This window comes from Colobus angolensis, unplaced genomic scaffold, assembly GCF_000951035.1.
Source record: "Colobus angolensis palliatus isolate OR3802 unplaced genomic scaffold, Cang.pa_1.0 Scaffold154, whole genome shotgun sequence".
NCBI lineage: Eukaryota > Metazoa > Chordata > Mammalia > Primates > Cercopithecidae > Colobus > Colobus angolensis.
The window spans coordinates 4,447,629-4,463,346 of record NW_012114644.1 but is presented as its reverse complement, the minus strand read 5'-3'; the positions used below and the strand labels follow the sequence as shown (position 1 = coordinate 4,463,346).

General features: G+C 49.7%; 1 protein-coding gene across 3 annotated transcripts in view; it reads right to left on the bottom strand.

Moving 5' to 3' along the window:
- Positions 1 to 6,366, bottom strand: part of LOC105507867 (carcinoembryonic antigen-related cell adhesion molecule 3) — a 108,404-nt gene extending 102,038 nt beyond the window's left edge. For all 3 annotated transcript variants that reach the window (XM_011936579.1, XM_011936580.1, XM_011936583.1), the window contains exons 1-2: positions 6,156 to 6,366; positions 4,915 to 5,274 (exon numbers count right to left, since the gene is read on the bottom strand). In XM_011936579.1, coding sequence (XP_011791969.1) covers positions 4,915 to 5,274; positions 6,156 to 6,219 — 424 coding nt within the window. In that variant the 5' untranslated portion in view covers positions 6,220 to 6,366. The remainder of the gene's footprint in view (positions 1 to 4,914; positions 5,275 to 6,155) is intronic.
- Positions 6,367 to 15,718: the final 9,352 nt, after the last annotated feature.

The following is a 15,718-nucleotide window of genomic DNA, read 5'->3' as shown; positions in this document are numbered from 1 at the left end:
GAGAAGATTGCCCTGTGTGGCACCTTTGATTCCTCACAGGCATCTTTCAATCAGAGTTGGCACTTCCCACCTCCCAGCCCTCCTGAGTCCTTAAAAGCCCACAGCAGGTGTGTGTGTGTCACAAGACAGATGCATGATGATCTGAGAGCTCTGAGGCCACCTGCTCTGTGTGGGAGAATCACAGACTTTCTCAAGTGTTAATTGAGCAGCAGCATTGGGCTGTGGACAGACACAGGACTTGGGGGGTCATAGCTCCTGGTGCCTCTCCTGGTCCCTCCCTGATCAGCTGACTGCCTGGCCCACCTTGGGGTCCTCATCTGGAACGTTCAGGTGCTGAGTCCCTTCCACCTTCCGTCCTGCTTTGTTTCCCTCGGTGTATTTTTTCTGCAGCTTCCCTGTCTAAGGACATCCTAGAAATGGATGATGATAGGACTTCCCATTGTCCTTAAACCCTGTAGGTATTGTACAGGCTGGCCTGGGACTGGGTGTTTCAGCAGAAATAACACAGGGGACACCAGAGGCAAGCCTGGAGGTCAGCTCAGTTGTCAGGCAGTGGAGGCACAAGGTGGGGCAGTTTTCCCCAGGTATTTGATGATGACTGACTTGAGCCAGTGACCCCTAAAGATAGAGTGGAGTCCAGGGAATGATCTAGAAAAGAGTGAGGTTACAGGCAGGAGCTGCCTGGATTTAACAGCAGAACCATATGTATGTTCTTTGCCTTTGGTCTTTTTTTTGTTTGTTTATTTTTCAAGATGGAGTCTTGCTGTGTCGGCCAGGCATGATCTTGGCTCACTGCAACCTCTGCCTCCCGGGTTCAAGCAATTCTCCTGTCTCAGCCTCCCAAGTAGCTGGGACTATAGGTGCCTACCACCATGCCTGGCTAAATTTCATACTTTTAGTAGAGATTGGGTTTCACCATCTTGGTCAGGCTGGTCTTGAACTTCTGACCTCAGGTGATCTGCCCACCTCAGCCTCCCAAAAGGCTGGGATTACAGGCATGAGCCACTATGCCTGGCCTGTCTTCAGTCTTTAATGTCCCTTTCCTTGCAGAGGGCAGGCGAGGACTGGTGGATCTCTCCATAAATACATGTGGACATTTGCAAATGCAGAACTGACTGGTGGAAAAGGGAAAGCATGAACTGCTGGAAATCTGGCCCTCAAGGACCATGTGCGTTTGACAGTTATGAGATAGAACGTTGAGAAGAAATTTTGCAATTATTTTCTCCCATTCGACATTATGCTAAATGAAATAAGCCACTCACAGGGCAGATACTGTAGGATTCCACTGATATGAGGCCCCTAGAGTAGCCACACTCGTGGAATCAGAGAGTAGAATGGTGGTTATCAGGGCCTGGGAAGTGGGGGAATGAAGAGTTGTTCATGGCTCTGCAGTTTCAGTTACGCAGGATGAGGAGGTTCTAGAGATCTGCTGTTCAGCTCGGTGCCTATAGTTCATACAGATTGAGTATCTCTTATGTGTAAGGCTTAGGACTAAAAGTGTTTTGGATTTTTGACTGTTTTTGAGTTTTGAAAATATTTGCAGTATACTTACCAGTTTAGCATCCCAAATCTGAAAATACAGAATCCAAATTGCTCCAGTGAGCTTTTCTTTTTCTTTTCTTTTCTTTTCTTTTTATCTCTCTCTCCCTTTTTTTAGAATTATTTTTATTTTTTTTTTATTTGAGATGGAGTCTCGCTCTGTTGCCAGGCTGGAGTGCAGTGGCACAATCTCAGCTCACTGCAACCTCCACCTCCTGGGTTCAAGCTATTCTCCTGCCTCAGCCTCCCAAGTAGCTGAGACTACAGGCACACGCCACCACACCCAGATAATTTTTGTATTTTTAGTAGAGATGCGGTTTCACCATGTTGGCCAGGATGGTCTTGATCTCTTGACCTCATGATCCTCCCGCCTTGGCCTCCCAAAGTGCTGGGATTACAGGCATGAGCCACCACTCCCAGCCTCCAGTGAGCATTTCTTTTGAGCATCATGTCAGTGGTCAAAAAATGTTGGATTTTGGAGCATTTCAGATTTTGGATTTTTGGATTTGGGATACTCAACCTGTAATACTATAATTTGCCCTTAAAAATTTGTCAGTGGTTTTGATCTCATATTATTTTCTGACTAGAGTTAAAAAAAATGGAAGACATTTGGGGGAAACATTTTCCAGAAGTGGAAATTGTTGTTAATGGCCTAAAGATCTAAGATCAATTGCTGGAAGTAGTACTTCTCTTGATATGATACGAAGGTTTAGGTCTGCTCTCAATTCCAGTGGGATCACATTACGCTCAAAGGCAGATGCTGAAGGTGATTTGAAATCAGTGACTCCCTGAGTAGAGAGAAGGGTATGAGTCCTGTTAGGAGGACAGAACCAGTCAGAGAGGAAGTCTTAGGTGTGTCAATTACATAAAGGGAGAAATGATGCCAAATTAGGAGAAGTGATGTGTGTTATGGTAGTAAGTTTAGAAAGCACTCCCTGCCCCTGGTTCCTGTGCAGAGTTAGGCAAAAAGAGGAGAAGCCCCAAATCAGGCACATGAAAGGTTTTCTTCCTCTCCTATCAACCTCAGAAAGCGCAACTAGAGTTTAAGTTTGTATAACTGGGCAGAGTCTAAGTGAGACGCCAGTGGCTGGTGCACTTCTCAGTCCAAGAGACCCCACCTTATGACAATGGCATCATCACGAGGACACAGGTATATGTAGAATGGACAGCAAACCCATCAGACAGCACCTGCTTGGCCAGCTGCACCTGGGGGAGGCCCCAGGATCCACTGGAGGATGTGAGCCCCACACCAGGATGAAGATGGAGTAGGTAGTGAAATGGGTGGAATAAGCATGTGGGCTTTGGGGACTGCAGACCTGTCCTTCTGTCTCTGACCCCCTGGTGAGTCAGTGTAGGGAGTGGATGGAGGAGTTGCTCATCCCTGTCCTGCTGCCTGTTCCGTGTGTTGGCCTCATGGAGGTAAAGAGCCCTGGGCAGGGACACAGCGGAAGCTCATTCTCTTGGTGACCTGTTGACATTGGCTTGTGATGGAGCCTGGCAGGGGCGGCTGCTCCAGCTGATTTCTGTGCCTTCCCTATTGCCTGGGAAGTGGGCCAGGCCACAGTGTGAGCGGGAAGAAAACAGCACAGCCAGCCTTGTTTGAGGGAGTGTCTGGGGAAGGCCTAAGAGTGGAGGAAGATGTTCAGGGATAGGCATCCCAGCTGGAATGAAGAGGGAGGAACACGGAGGAACAGGAGACAGTCAGAAATGCCCATGGCAATGAGACATGCGGGGTATAGTGACCTCAGAGACACCAGGAGCAGGAGTCTCTTGACTGTTCTGACCAGGACCAGGGAGCCTTGAAAACCCTCCCATGGCCAAGGAACCCCAGAGTCACATGAGATAAGGTTACTTTCAGGACAGGGGGTCAGAGGAATGGTACATGGATCTTAGCCCCTGACGGACAGGGAACAGGCCAGAACCTCCTAGGATTCTGCATCCAGGATCCAGTCTCTAGAGAGATTATGGATCATTCCTTCATTCATTCCCTCCTTTATGAGAGAGCTACTGAGCAAGAGTGTGTCTCACTTTGGGCCTGTGTTGGCGCAGGGGTATGAGTGCGGAGAGAAAGCGAAATCCTTTCCTTTATCCTCCCATGGGAGTGACACTGACAAATCGGGAAACACAGGATTTCAGGTCCAGTGAGGGGGCTGTGGATCTAAGGGAGAGGTCTGGACAATCCCGGCACTGACCCTGACAATTGAAGTGATTTAGTTCTAGAGTAAAACCGATTAGCTCTCCATTTACTTCTCACTCTCCAGACCAGAATCTCCGCTTCTGAGCTGTGGATGCACAAGACAAAAGGAAGCAGACCCATGACTGGTCTCAGGTCTGCAAATGCCTAACAACAAACAGCCCCACCCACCCCTGGTTGAGGAGAGGAGGGGGTTCTGGCTGCAGACAGACCTTATATGTCTCTAATCTGCCACCTATGTCCTGTGTGACCCTTGTTAGTGACTGTCTCCCTGTGCCTCAATTACCTTTCAATAAGTAGGATAAGTATTATTTGGCTGTGAGATTGTTTGTGAACTAACCTCAAAATATTTACAATCACTTGATTTCAGCTCTGCACAGAGGGGCTGCCCAAAGGAAGAGCATTTATGTTTATTTGCCTCCAAGAGAGAGGGCCCTGGGCCTGATCCCTGGTGGACAAGGAGCTGCCAGGAGCATCTTCTCTCCTCTGTTCCTCCTTCTGAGGACACTGAACTTCCCATGGAGTCACCTATGTCCCCAGGGCAATGGACTGATGCCCTAGTAACCTTGTCTATCTATCCTCCCTACATTGAGTCTCAAGTAAAGGACAAGGCTCTGTCCTTGCCCAGATGAGACTCTGGGGACAGGGAACAGGTGTGGCCAGAAACTCCGATTCTGCATCCAGAATCCAGCTCCAGGAGCCACGGCCCTTGGACAGCTGGTAAGTCCTTGCTCCCAGTCAGCCCTGCCCAGGAGGCCACAACCTAGCCCCGGCACAGGCTCCCCTGGGTCACCTGGAGTCAGGAACCCTGGGGCTGAGCTTCTCTGTGAAGATCCCAGGAGGTCCTTCAGGCCAGGCCCTGATCCAGTTCTCCAGGGTCTTTCTCAGGGTCAGGTTTATGGGGAAGGCATGGGGTGCTAGGCTGAGACTGACATCTCCCTGCTGAGTCCTCCCCATCAGACTGTCCTTCCTCTGCAGTGAGTGTCTGCAGGGTCTGGATGCCGGAAAGGAATTCTGATCTGTTGAAGTTTGTCACTTCTGTGTGTGTCCTGCACTGAATGCCCAAACCCTAACACGGCACGTAATGCAGAGCGGGCACAGGCACAGCCCAGACCTGAGAATCCCGTATGTGGGAAGTAGAACTGAACCCCAACACCCAGAGGTCATGGGGAATCACTCACTGTGTACCCGGAACTGGCCAGTTGCTTCTTCATTCACAAGACTGTCCTTTATGACTTGTAGGGTATAGAATCCTGTGTCATTCTGGGTGACGTTCTGGATCAGCAGGGATGCATTGGAGTATATTGTCTCTCGACCGCTGTATGCGGGCCCTGGGGTAGTTTGCTGAGTTCCTATTACATATGATCCAATTCGATGGCTGGCATCCACTCTTTCTCCTTTGTGCCAGATGTAGCCAATAAGATTCTGGGGCAGATTGTGGGCAAGTAGAAGAACCTCCTTCTCCTCTGCGACATTGAACGGCCTGGATTCAATAGTGAGCTGGGCAGTGGTGGGCGGGTTCCAGAAGGTTAGAAGTGAGGCTAGGAGAGAGGAGAGAGCATCGGTCAATATTGGGATCTATGCATTAGGGTGGAAAAATGGGGCCCTGGGTCCTGAGCAGGTCTCTTCATCCCCCAGCCCTGGAGTGAGTGAGTGTGTATATGTGTGTCCTACTGGGTCAAGGTCAGCAGCGTGACTCCTATTTCCTTAGCACCTCCAACCTTGGCATTTCCCTATGTGGAATGCCCCTCCCCAGGGGTCTGCACGACTGCCTCCCCACTGGCCTCAGGTCCTGCTCACATCAGGGCATTCTTGGGAGACTCCTTCCCTGATACCTCCTCTAGAGACCCTGGGTCTTTTCTTTCTGACTTTTCCCTGCTCTGTTCCCACCAGGGCTCCTGTCAACACCTGACCTCACATTCTAGATCTCTTTGCGTGTCTATCTTCCTCCCCATGAGAGCATGAGCTTCATGAGGGCAGGGATTTGTGTGATCTTGGTTGCACCTCAGTGCCTGGGACAGGCTGCAGACTCCTGTGATGAGCTCATGAGCCTTCTCAGGGCCCTCAACGGCCTGGGGTTTATTTTCCAATGTCTGCGGTAGGCGGGTGAGGACAATGTTTCAGGCCCTGGTTATGTTTTTATTTAAAGTATCATCTGATGCAGTTATTACGACTTTTAAAAATGTAGTGGCCAGTGACAATTAACTAGGAAAATAGAACACTTGAGATTTTCCTGCCCCGTTCCAATTCCAGTTCAATTTGATTTTTCTGGTGTGACTGTTGTCCCTCTCTGATGTCCTTTTCCCTATTCAGGCTCCAACAGGAGCCCTCTGTCCGTCTCAGAGCCCTGTCCTCCCCAGGAGACCCCAGCCAGTCTCTGTGCCGCCTCCTCCCACCCTCTCCCAGGTTGTCCTCCCCTCACCTGTGAGCAGGAGCCTCTGCCAGGGGATGCACCATCTGTGAGGAGGGGCTGAGGGAGATCCCATGGTCTCTGCTGTCTGCTCTGTCCTCTTCTGTGGAGAAGATCTTGAGTTCCAGGAACGCTCTTGTCAGGGTGGCTGTGACTGCCTGGTCTGCTGTCCTTCCTCCCTCTGCTCTGAGTCTCCTCCTACCCCAGGAGTACTTCTTGTCATCATGTGGGTCATGGGTGTGGTCTCTATTCAGGTGTCCTCTGTCATTTCTCCCCTCTCATTTCTGCCTCTTTTGTCCCTCCTCCTTTTTCCCTTCTATTTTCAGTTCCCCAGACAAAGCTTTCTGGCAAGGTGGATGGATCCCCGTTCCCTGGGAGGACAACCTGCCTTCCCCAGTGCTGAACTCTGCTGTGTTCTGGCCTTGGGTCTGTCACACCAGGGGGATTATTTTCCCTTGTGACAGAGAAACCCAGCTGGGCCCCGGGTCTCCCCACGCTCTCCAGTGCTCTGGGAAGGTGGGATGATGCTCAGTAGGAAGGTGACGGAGGTGGCTCTGGGAGATAGAAAAGGGCTCACTGGGTGGTGACTGAGGAGGGACCAGCCCTCTGTCTCTAGTACCACCAGCCCGGCCTCTCATCCAGGGATGAAGACCCAGGCCTAGAGGTCTCAGGAGTCCCCAGCTCCTGCATGTGGAGAGGGAGGTGTCTTGTGTGTCCTGGAAAGAGAGGACTGTGGTGGAGGGAGGTGGGTGATTCTGAGCTCTGCTGTCCTTGGGGAAGGCTCCAGGGGGACCCTCCCTCTCCATATCTGTGGGCTGAGCTGTGACTTAGGGCCTGTCCGTGTTCTCCCTGACTGTCCTGGGTGGTCTCTGTCCTCTGCAAGGCTGACTGTTCTGTGGTCACCCCACCTTCCCCGTGGTGGTACCAGGAGGGAGTCGGGAGTTGCCCAGGGACCCCTGGCAGAACAGGGTACTCATAGAACCCAGAAAGGTACGTGGGAGAGATCAGAAGGGTCTGTTGGGGCAAGGGATGGAAACCAGGCTCCACCTACACTTGCTTAGCAAAGCCAGGTTCCTGTCCAGGGGAATCCATTTTCTGAGTGTTGTCTGTCTGCGATGTCGCCCCCTGGAGGGTAAAAGGAGACCTGCGGCCTTGTCTGGAGCTGCCCTAGGGATGCTGACCAGGGTCCACGTGGTGTGAGCTGACCCTGAACCCTGGATTAGGCTGCAGGGTTGGGCTGGCCCAGGTTCTATTCCATGCAGTCCTCTGTCCTCCTTTCTGAAGCTCCAGGGGTTGAGGCCTCGTCCCTGGGGCAGCCGTGGGCACTTTTGGCCTTCTCCCGTGCTGGTGCCAGTGCCCCTGTGTCCACAAGGAACAGACTCTGACTTCCGGGGGCCACACGGAGGTGATATGCTTCTCTTTAGATATCTCCCACACATTTAACCAGTATTTGATGAGCATCTGTCTCATGTCAGGCACTGGACTGGGCCCTGGGATTCCACAGAGAGCAGGACAGGGGTGGACCCCACACCCACAGAGTTTTCCTGTAACAGGGAGGCAGGCGCTTAGTGAACTTCGTGGGGCTGAGGAGTTAATGGTAATGAGAGAAGGGCTGTGAGATGACAGCATTGGGGGCGTCGGAGCCTGTGAGAGACTGAGCTGTCTTGGACATCACAGGGAGCTGCCCTGGGAAATGCCCTTTCAGCTGAGCCTTGGGAAGGAGGGGGTGTCGGGGACAGGAGCTGCTTGCAGAGGGAGAGGCCTCAGGTAGGCGGCCGCCGAGCTGCAGGGAGGAGCTGACAGAGTCTCGGTGGGGAGCTCGGAGGGCGAGGAGGACGTGGGCCGACGTGACCCGTTGACGGAGGTCACCAGCCTCTGGGGAGGCTCCGGGTTGGGAGGAACTCTGCCGCCCTCTGGTGGACGGAGAGGGAAGTGGGGACAGCAGCGACCCCAGACCAGGCTGTTTTACTCAACACTGATCTGTAGATATTGAACACAGGTCATGCACATGTTATGCCAAAGTGCCACCAGGTTTCAGCTTGGTGAGCCCCAGTCTCTGTGGCTCCAAGTATACTGTCCTTCCTCTTTCACAATCAGATGTCCCCAAATGCAGATTTTTGTCACCTTTTGTGACTTTGTTTTTGTCTGCAGGAGGCTGCACTGTGCATGCCCCCAGGGGCAGTGATGTCTGGGGCAGTGATGTCTGGGGCTGAGCACTGTGCAGGGATCTGGGAGTAGAAGATTGTGTTAGTCTGTCCACACACTGCTATAAAGAAATACCTGAGACTGGGTAATCTATAAAGAAAAGTGGTTTAATTTGCTCATCATTCTGCAGTTGTACAGGAAGCATAGTGGCTTCTGCTCCTGGGGAGGCCTCAGGAAACTTACAATCATTCTGAACGGTGAAGGGGAAATAGGAACGTCTTACATGGCAGAGCATGAGTAAGAGAGAGAGAGAGGGGAGAGGTGCTACACATTTTTAAACAACCAGATCACGTGAAACCTCTATCACAGAAACAGCGTCAAAGCAGAAAATCCACCCGCATGATCCAATCACTTCTCACAAGGCCCCACCTCCAACACTGGGGTTTTACAATTGGACATGAGATTTGGGCAGGGACATAGATCCAAATCATATTAGAGAGGGAAGGGCATGAGGGGAAGGTGAATGTCAGGGGAGAAGAGAGGAGCAGGGGCAAGTCAATCTCACTTCTTATTCCCTGGGGACCAGAGAAGGGGATCCCGACTCTGGGGTCACAGCACCACACACTCTCTGTGTCCCTGCATCAGGGGAGGTGGGCGCTTGTTCCCTGTTCATGGGACCTGGCCTCACCTGCTGAGATGTCTTCACACTTACAGTCCCACCCTGGGCTGCAGCCACAGAGCCTGTGTCCTCCTCTCTTCTCCTGCCCACTCCTGGGTTTTTCTTCCTGCACCATCTTCTCCCGTCTGTGACTTCATCTGCCCTTGTTCCAGGCAGCTACCCCTGGATCATTGCCCTGTCACCATCTCTGGGCTCACTGGCCTCTGCCATTTGTTCTGAGCCATGAGCCCTGAGCCCTGGGAGGGAGGAAGGGGGAAGTTGGGGGCGGGGGTGGTGAGGGGTGGGCGCTGTCCAAGGTGCTGCCCTCTCTGGACAGCCTGAGTGAGGGACCCTGATGTGTCAGCAGGGAGGAGGCTCCGGGAGGGAGCTGTGTCAGGGATGCCTGGATCGGTCGGTGGGGTGTGGGGGGGGGCACCTACACCAGGGTGAGCTGGACCTGTGAACTGCAGGGATCCTGCTCTGTGACATCCATCAGCTCCTCCAGCCCATCTTCCTCTCTGTAGCTGATTCTCTGGTGTGATCCCTGAGCCCATGCTGGAGTCCTCCTCATAATGCCTGATGGTCAGAGCTGTGTGTGGAGACCTAATGGGGTGGAGGGGTCTCGTGTGCTCACACAGAGTGCCCCGGGAACAGGCTTCATGACCTCCCTTGTCCCAACCCCACAACAAGATCTGGACAGTGGGCTGGGTCAGATAAAGTCAGAATCCACGAGAAGGGGGTGTGTCCTGGCAGTGCTGAGGTTTGTGCCTCAGTCTCTTTGCAGATACATTTATGTTGTGCATCTACAGTTGGCTGGGAAGCCTCATGTCCTTACATCCTTGGTTATTTCTGTGCAGAAGGTCATGAGGGGCCTGTACATGGGTACAATGAGGACCATCTGATCAGGACAGGTGTATTTTACATGATGGGTTTTCCCTCTCCCAGTGTTTTTTAGATGCAGTCAAATATATAAGATAAAATATGCCACATTAATCATGTTAAGTGTACAATTAAATGCCATTAATTATATTCACAACATTCTACTTTCTCACCACTATATTTTTTTCCAGAAAATTTTCATCATCTCACATAGAAACTTCATACTATTGATCAATAACTCCCCACTTTCCCCTGCCCCTAGTCCTTGGTAGCCACTGATGCTACCTCTATTTTTTTTTTTTTTTGAGACAGAGTCTTGTTCTGTCACCCAGGCTGGAGTGCAGTGGTGTGATCTCGGCTCACTGCAACCTCTGCCTCCTGGGTTCAAGTGATTCTCCTGCCTCAGCCTCCAGTGTAGCCAGGATTACAGGCATGTGCCACCATGGCTGGCTAATTTTTGTATTTTTAGTAGAGACAGGGTTTCACCATGTTGGCCAGGCTGGTCTCGAACTCCTGACCTCAAGTGATCCACCCATCTCAGCCTCCCAAACTGCTTGAATTACAAGTATAAGCCACCACACCTAGCCACTGATGCTATCTTTATGAATTTGCGTAGTCTACATGTTTCATGTAAGTGAAATCATACACAGGTATCATTTTTCTTCTTGGCTATTTCTCTGAGCATAATGCCTTTAAGGTTCACCCACGTTATAGTTTCATTCCTCTCTATGCATGAGTTATATTCCAACGTACATCATTTCTTTATCCATTAATCAGTTGAAGGACATGTTTTTTTTTTCCTACATTTTTGCTACAGTGAATAGTGCTGCAATAAACATATACCTAGAAGTATCTTTTTGAATCTTTGTGATTATTTCTTTGGGGTATACTTAGGAGCAGAATTGCTGGGTCATATAATTCAATGTTTAATTTTTTTGAGAAACAGCCAAATTGTTTTCCACAGCTTGCTGCGCAATTTTATCTTCCCACTAGTAATGTACAAGAGTTCCATTTTCTCCACATCCTTGTCAACACTTGTTATTTAACATCTATAAAAAGCACAGCCATCCCTGTAGATGTGAAGTGGTATCCCACTGTGAGTTGGATTTTGATTTCCCTGATGGCTAATTAAGTTGAACATGTTTTTGTGTGTTTACTGGCTATTTTCATATCTTTTGTTGGATAACTGTTTATTCCAGTTGTTCACTTATTTAAAAAACTGGTTGGCCTGGTACGATGGGTCACACCTGTAATCCCAGCACTTTGGGAGGCCAAGGCGAGTGATCTGGAGTTCAAAACCAGCCTGGACAAGATGGTGAAACCCCTCTCTACTAAAAATACAAAAAACTAGCTGGGTGTGGTGGTGCGCACCTGTAATTCCAGCTATTCAGGAGGCTGAGGCAGAGAATTGCTTGAACCTGGCAGGCAGAGTTTGCAATGAGCTGAGATCATGCCATTGCACTCCAGCCTGGGTGACAGAGTATAACTCTGTCTCAAAAACAAACAAACAAGCAAAAAAAGAAAAAAAAACCCACAAAAAACAAAAACAAAAATGAACTAACAACAAAAAAAAAACTGGTTATCCTTTTATTATTGAGTTGGGGTAATTCTTTATATATACTTGATACAAATCTCTTATGAGATATATGATTTGCATATTTTTCTTATTCTGTGGCTTTTCTTTCCACTTTATGGTGTCCTTTGAAGCACAACACATTTTTAACTTATTCTGTGGCTTTTCTTTCTACTTTATGTTGTCCTTTGAAGCACAACACATTTTTAACTTGGATGAACTTCATTTATCTATTTTTTCTTTTGTTAGTTGTGCTTTCAATGCAATATCTAAGAAATCATTGCCTTATCCAAGGTCATGAAATTTTACCCTTATCTATCTGTTCTTCTAAGAGCTTAATACATTTTTCTATTACATTTTGGTATTTGATACAGTTTGAGTTAATTTTTGTATGGGCTGCAAGGGAAGTGTCAATGTCATGACTTTGCATGTGGCTATCCACTTGTCCCAGCACCATTTGAAGGGAGTATTCTGTCCCCATCGAGTAACCTTGCCACTTGAGTTAAAGATCAATTGACAGCAGTTATAAGGGTTTATTTCTGGTCTCTTAAGTCAATTCCATTGGTCTATATGCCCAGGCTTATGCTAGCACCCACACTGTTTTAATTAGTATAGATTAGTAGTCAGATTTGAAACTGGGAAGTGTGAGTCCATCACTTTTGTTTTTTTCCCCCCAAGATTATTCCAGTTATTTTTATTTTTTTTTTAATTGTGTAGCTCAAGCTTAATGGTTTTTAATCAGGGGCCATTTCCCCCTTTCAGGAGAATTTGGCAGTGCCTGGAGACAATTTTAGAAACCTTTATTTAAGTAGATAAAATATCTTCCGTTTATCTGCTGAGTTGCTAGGTGAAAGCGTGCATTGCCTCCCATGGGAGAATTGAGAGACCCTGGAAGCACTTGCCCACATGGTGAGGGACAGTGAGTTTCCTGATGATGGGCACAGAGGACATTGTTTGGGACACCATGTTGTTGGTGGAGCTGTATGCATCTCTACCCCTTTGTTTCTCCTTATTGCCTGTGTCTCCACTAGACATAGTAGATGCTTAAATCCTTGTTTATCTTCTGGAGTCTGGGTCTTGTTCGATCTGTCAGCTGGAGCTGGAGGAGGTACCTGGCAGGGCAGTGACCCCTGTAGGGAGAAGGGCTCTGTGGTGTGAAAGTAGCTGGGACCCAGAGGCACCTAGATGGCCTAACTCTTAAGAGCCTGGGCCAGTAGGTATGTGTCCTAGGCACAAATGTGCCCACTGGACTGGAGGAAGGAGAGAGGCCATGGGTATTCCATGTCTTCTCCCAGCTTCCCAGCTCCTGGGTTGGTGCTGTCCTGCAGTAGGCAGGGGGTAGATGGGAATGGCTGCACATTAGGCTGGAAAACATGTCGTCCTCTCAGGCACTGTCACTGCAGAGGCCCGGTAAGGGCACATGGGAGAGACCACCCTGTTCTCATCAGGGGCTTAGACACTGGTGTTCCCGCTCCTGGTGCTGTCTCCTGCTCTCCCTGCCCTGGCCCTCAAAGAAGAGTGGCTCCTGGTCAAAGCTCCATCTCTCTCTCTGAGGCCTCAGCATAGTTTCACTGGTGCAGGGGTCTGGATACACCTCAGAGAAAGAGGCTCTGCAGAGCTGGACACCTGCTGGGGATGCAGAGGGGCCTCCACTACGCTCAGGGGAAGTAATCCTGAGGGTCCCAAGGCTCCTCACCACTACCAAGTGTCAAGAAACTCCCAGCAAATTGGGGCTGCCTTGTGGCAAAGCACCTCCAAGCCTCGCTGCCTGCCATGTGCAGTGATTGGTGGATCCCAGTTGGGGGCATCTTAGCAGGTGGTCACAGATTCAGGGCTGGACCTGGTGCTCACAGTCTCTGTGTAAAATATGCATTGTAGACCTCAGGCAGGGTTCTGTGGTGTGGTTTCGGATGTTCACGGATATCTGCCCCAGAGAAGTGGGCAGTAATTTGACTTCCAGAAGTTCCTGACATCTGCAGATCTGGGTGACAGCCAAGAGTTCAAGATTCCAGCGACCATTGGTGTGAGGGCACAACGTAAGCATCGGGGCACTGCTGAGGCTCACCACCCTCCAGGTTGGTGCCCCTGGGAACAGGAGTGACATTCTGGGAACGCAGCTCTACTAAGGTTAGGCTCCCTAGCCCCCTACTTTAACCAGGGAAGTTCAGGCCTCTGCTCTTCGTGATGCTGGCTGCAGACAGCTAACTTTGGGGAGGGGGCCAAGAGCTGCCTTTAGTTTTGCATTTAAGATTTAAAGGGAGAAAGGACAATACATTCTGCCAGAGAACAAAAATTACAGGCAGCATATTGACTGAAGGGCACTCCTGTCATCACTGCAACACACATGGAATGCTTTCTCTAAGAAAAAAAATATCTGGTTTAGTTTTACCAGCAACTGTGATGCATGCTTTACTATTCCGGTTTGCTGTTAATGTAACTTTTGTAGTTTTAGCACTGGTAATAATTTTATGTGGGCTCTCTTAGGATTTTAGACTCTCATTCATTCACATAAAGGTCTTCTTCTCTCTGAATAGTAATGCAGATTCTCTTTTTCTATTTCCTCAGCTTCTTCCTATACACAGATTACAGTCACATTTCCCTCAAGAGGTGGAAAGCATCTGACTACCAGAAAAAGGGTCCAAATGCTGGTAAGGTAATGATGATGGGGCCACAGGTGGAGGTAATTCAAAGAGGTGTGAGAAAACTTATCTTGAGAACCTTCTCCTCAAAGTCACATGCAGAAGGCACCTCTTAGGCCTGTCACATTGTTGGAACGGATAAGGGACAGAAATAGAGGTCAGTAATTCGAGGATCAAATCCAAGAGTGGGCAACAGATTCTTCCCAGTGTCTAAGAGGTGGACGGGTGAATGATGAGAATGTTAAAAACACCCTTCTTCTCTTCCTCCTAATGAGGGAGCACCCAAAGCTCTCAGGAATCAGAGAGGGACCAGGGCTGGGGACGCAGGACACTGTCACCACACAGGGGCTGGGAGTGAGATGCCAGCACTGTCCTGTCAGTGATTACATTTATTTAGGGGGATAGATTCTTCTTTAAGGAACAATCTAAAAGGATATGAATTTGAACATAAAGAGAAAAAAAAGCATAAAGCATTTCTAGCCTATATTTTTCCTCTTAATAAGACATGTTTTCTAATGACAGATGTGGTTATGTTCATGTCTGAGATGTCTCCTAGATGGTGAGAGCATCAAAGTGGACAGTCCACTGCCTTGGACTGTGGGCTCATGTCACACACTTCTCTTTCCAAAGTCTACAGAATTCCCCACATCCCACTTTGTAATGTAACCCAATGAGTGTCATTCCAGTTTGTGGTTACAGGCCCTTGGAAAACCCAATCTTTTCCTGCTGTGAGGCACAGGCAGCCATGTGGCATCAGCTCTAAATATGTCTTCTCCTGGGACATCAGACTGCTGATTAAGTAAAACTCTTTTGGAAGGATGTTGAAGTCTTCAGTTTCTACGCCTCTCGCGCTTGTGATTCTTCTCCCAAGAGGTGAAGGATTTCGCTGGTGAGTCACTTTTAGAGACTGATGTAGATCGGTGATTCTGCCAGAGGCAATTTTGCCCTCCAGGGGACATTTGGCAAAGTCTGGAGACATTGTTGGTTGTTAGAGCTTGGGGAGAGAGTCTTGCTGGCTATTCAGTGGGTAGAGTCCCCAGATGGTGCTGAGCACCCTACAACTTACAGAACCCCACTAGCACGATCACCCAAATGTCAATGCTGAGGAATGGAGAGCTCTGCTGTACCCTCCCCCGGCCTCCCTAGGGCTTCCCCTTACCTGCTTCTTCCATCTCTCCAGACCACTCCCCTACCTTAGCCCCCTTTTTGCACCTCAGTCCTCTCCACCTGAGCCTTAGTACAAGCCAGCCCTGATCTCTCAGCTCTCCAGGCCCCTTTTTGCTCATTAACAGGAGGCGCCCACTAGAGGGCGCCCTGGCCCTTCTTGGAGCGCACGTCCTCCGTTTCCTTCCTGAGACAAATGTGGCTGTTTTTACCGCCACAATCCCAGCCCTCCACACTCTAAATTTGCTCAGGGGGCAGCTCCTGGACTCAAGGGAGGACCCTCAATCTGGAGATTTTGGTGGCATGGACTGGAGACCCGGAGCCACCCCAGGGCTCACGTCACTGGGGAGGGGCTGGGTTTAGGCGCGGGAACTACACACTCAGGGTCCAGATGCCCCTGCTCTGTGTGGGCACTGGGGACATGGCCGTGCGCCTGTGTCCCTAAAGATTCTGCCACTCAGGATCTGTGTCCAACGGCTTTAGCTGGGCTGCTGTGGAAACTTTCACACTGGGCCTT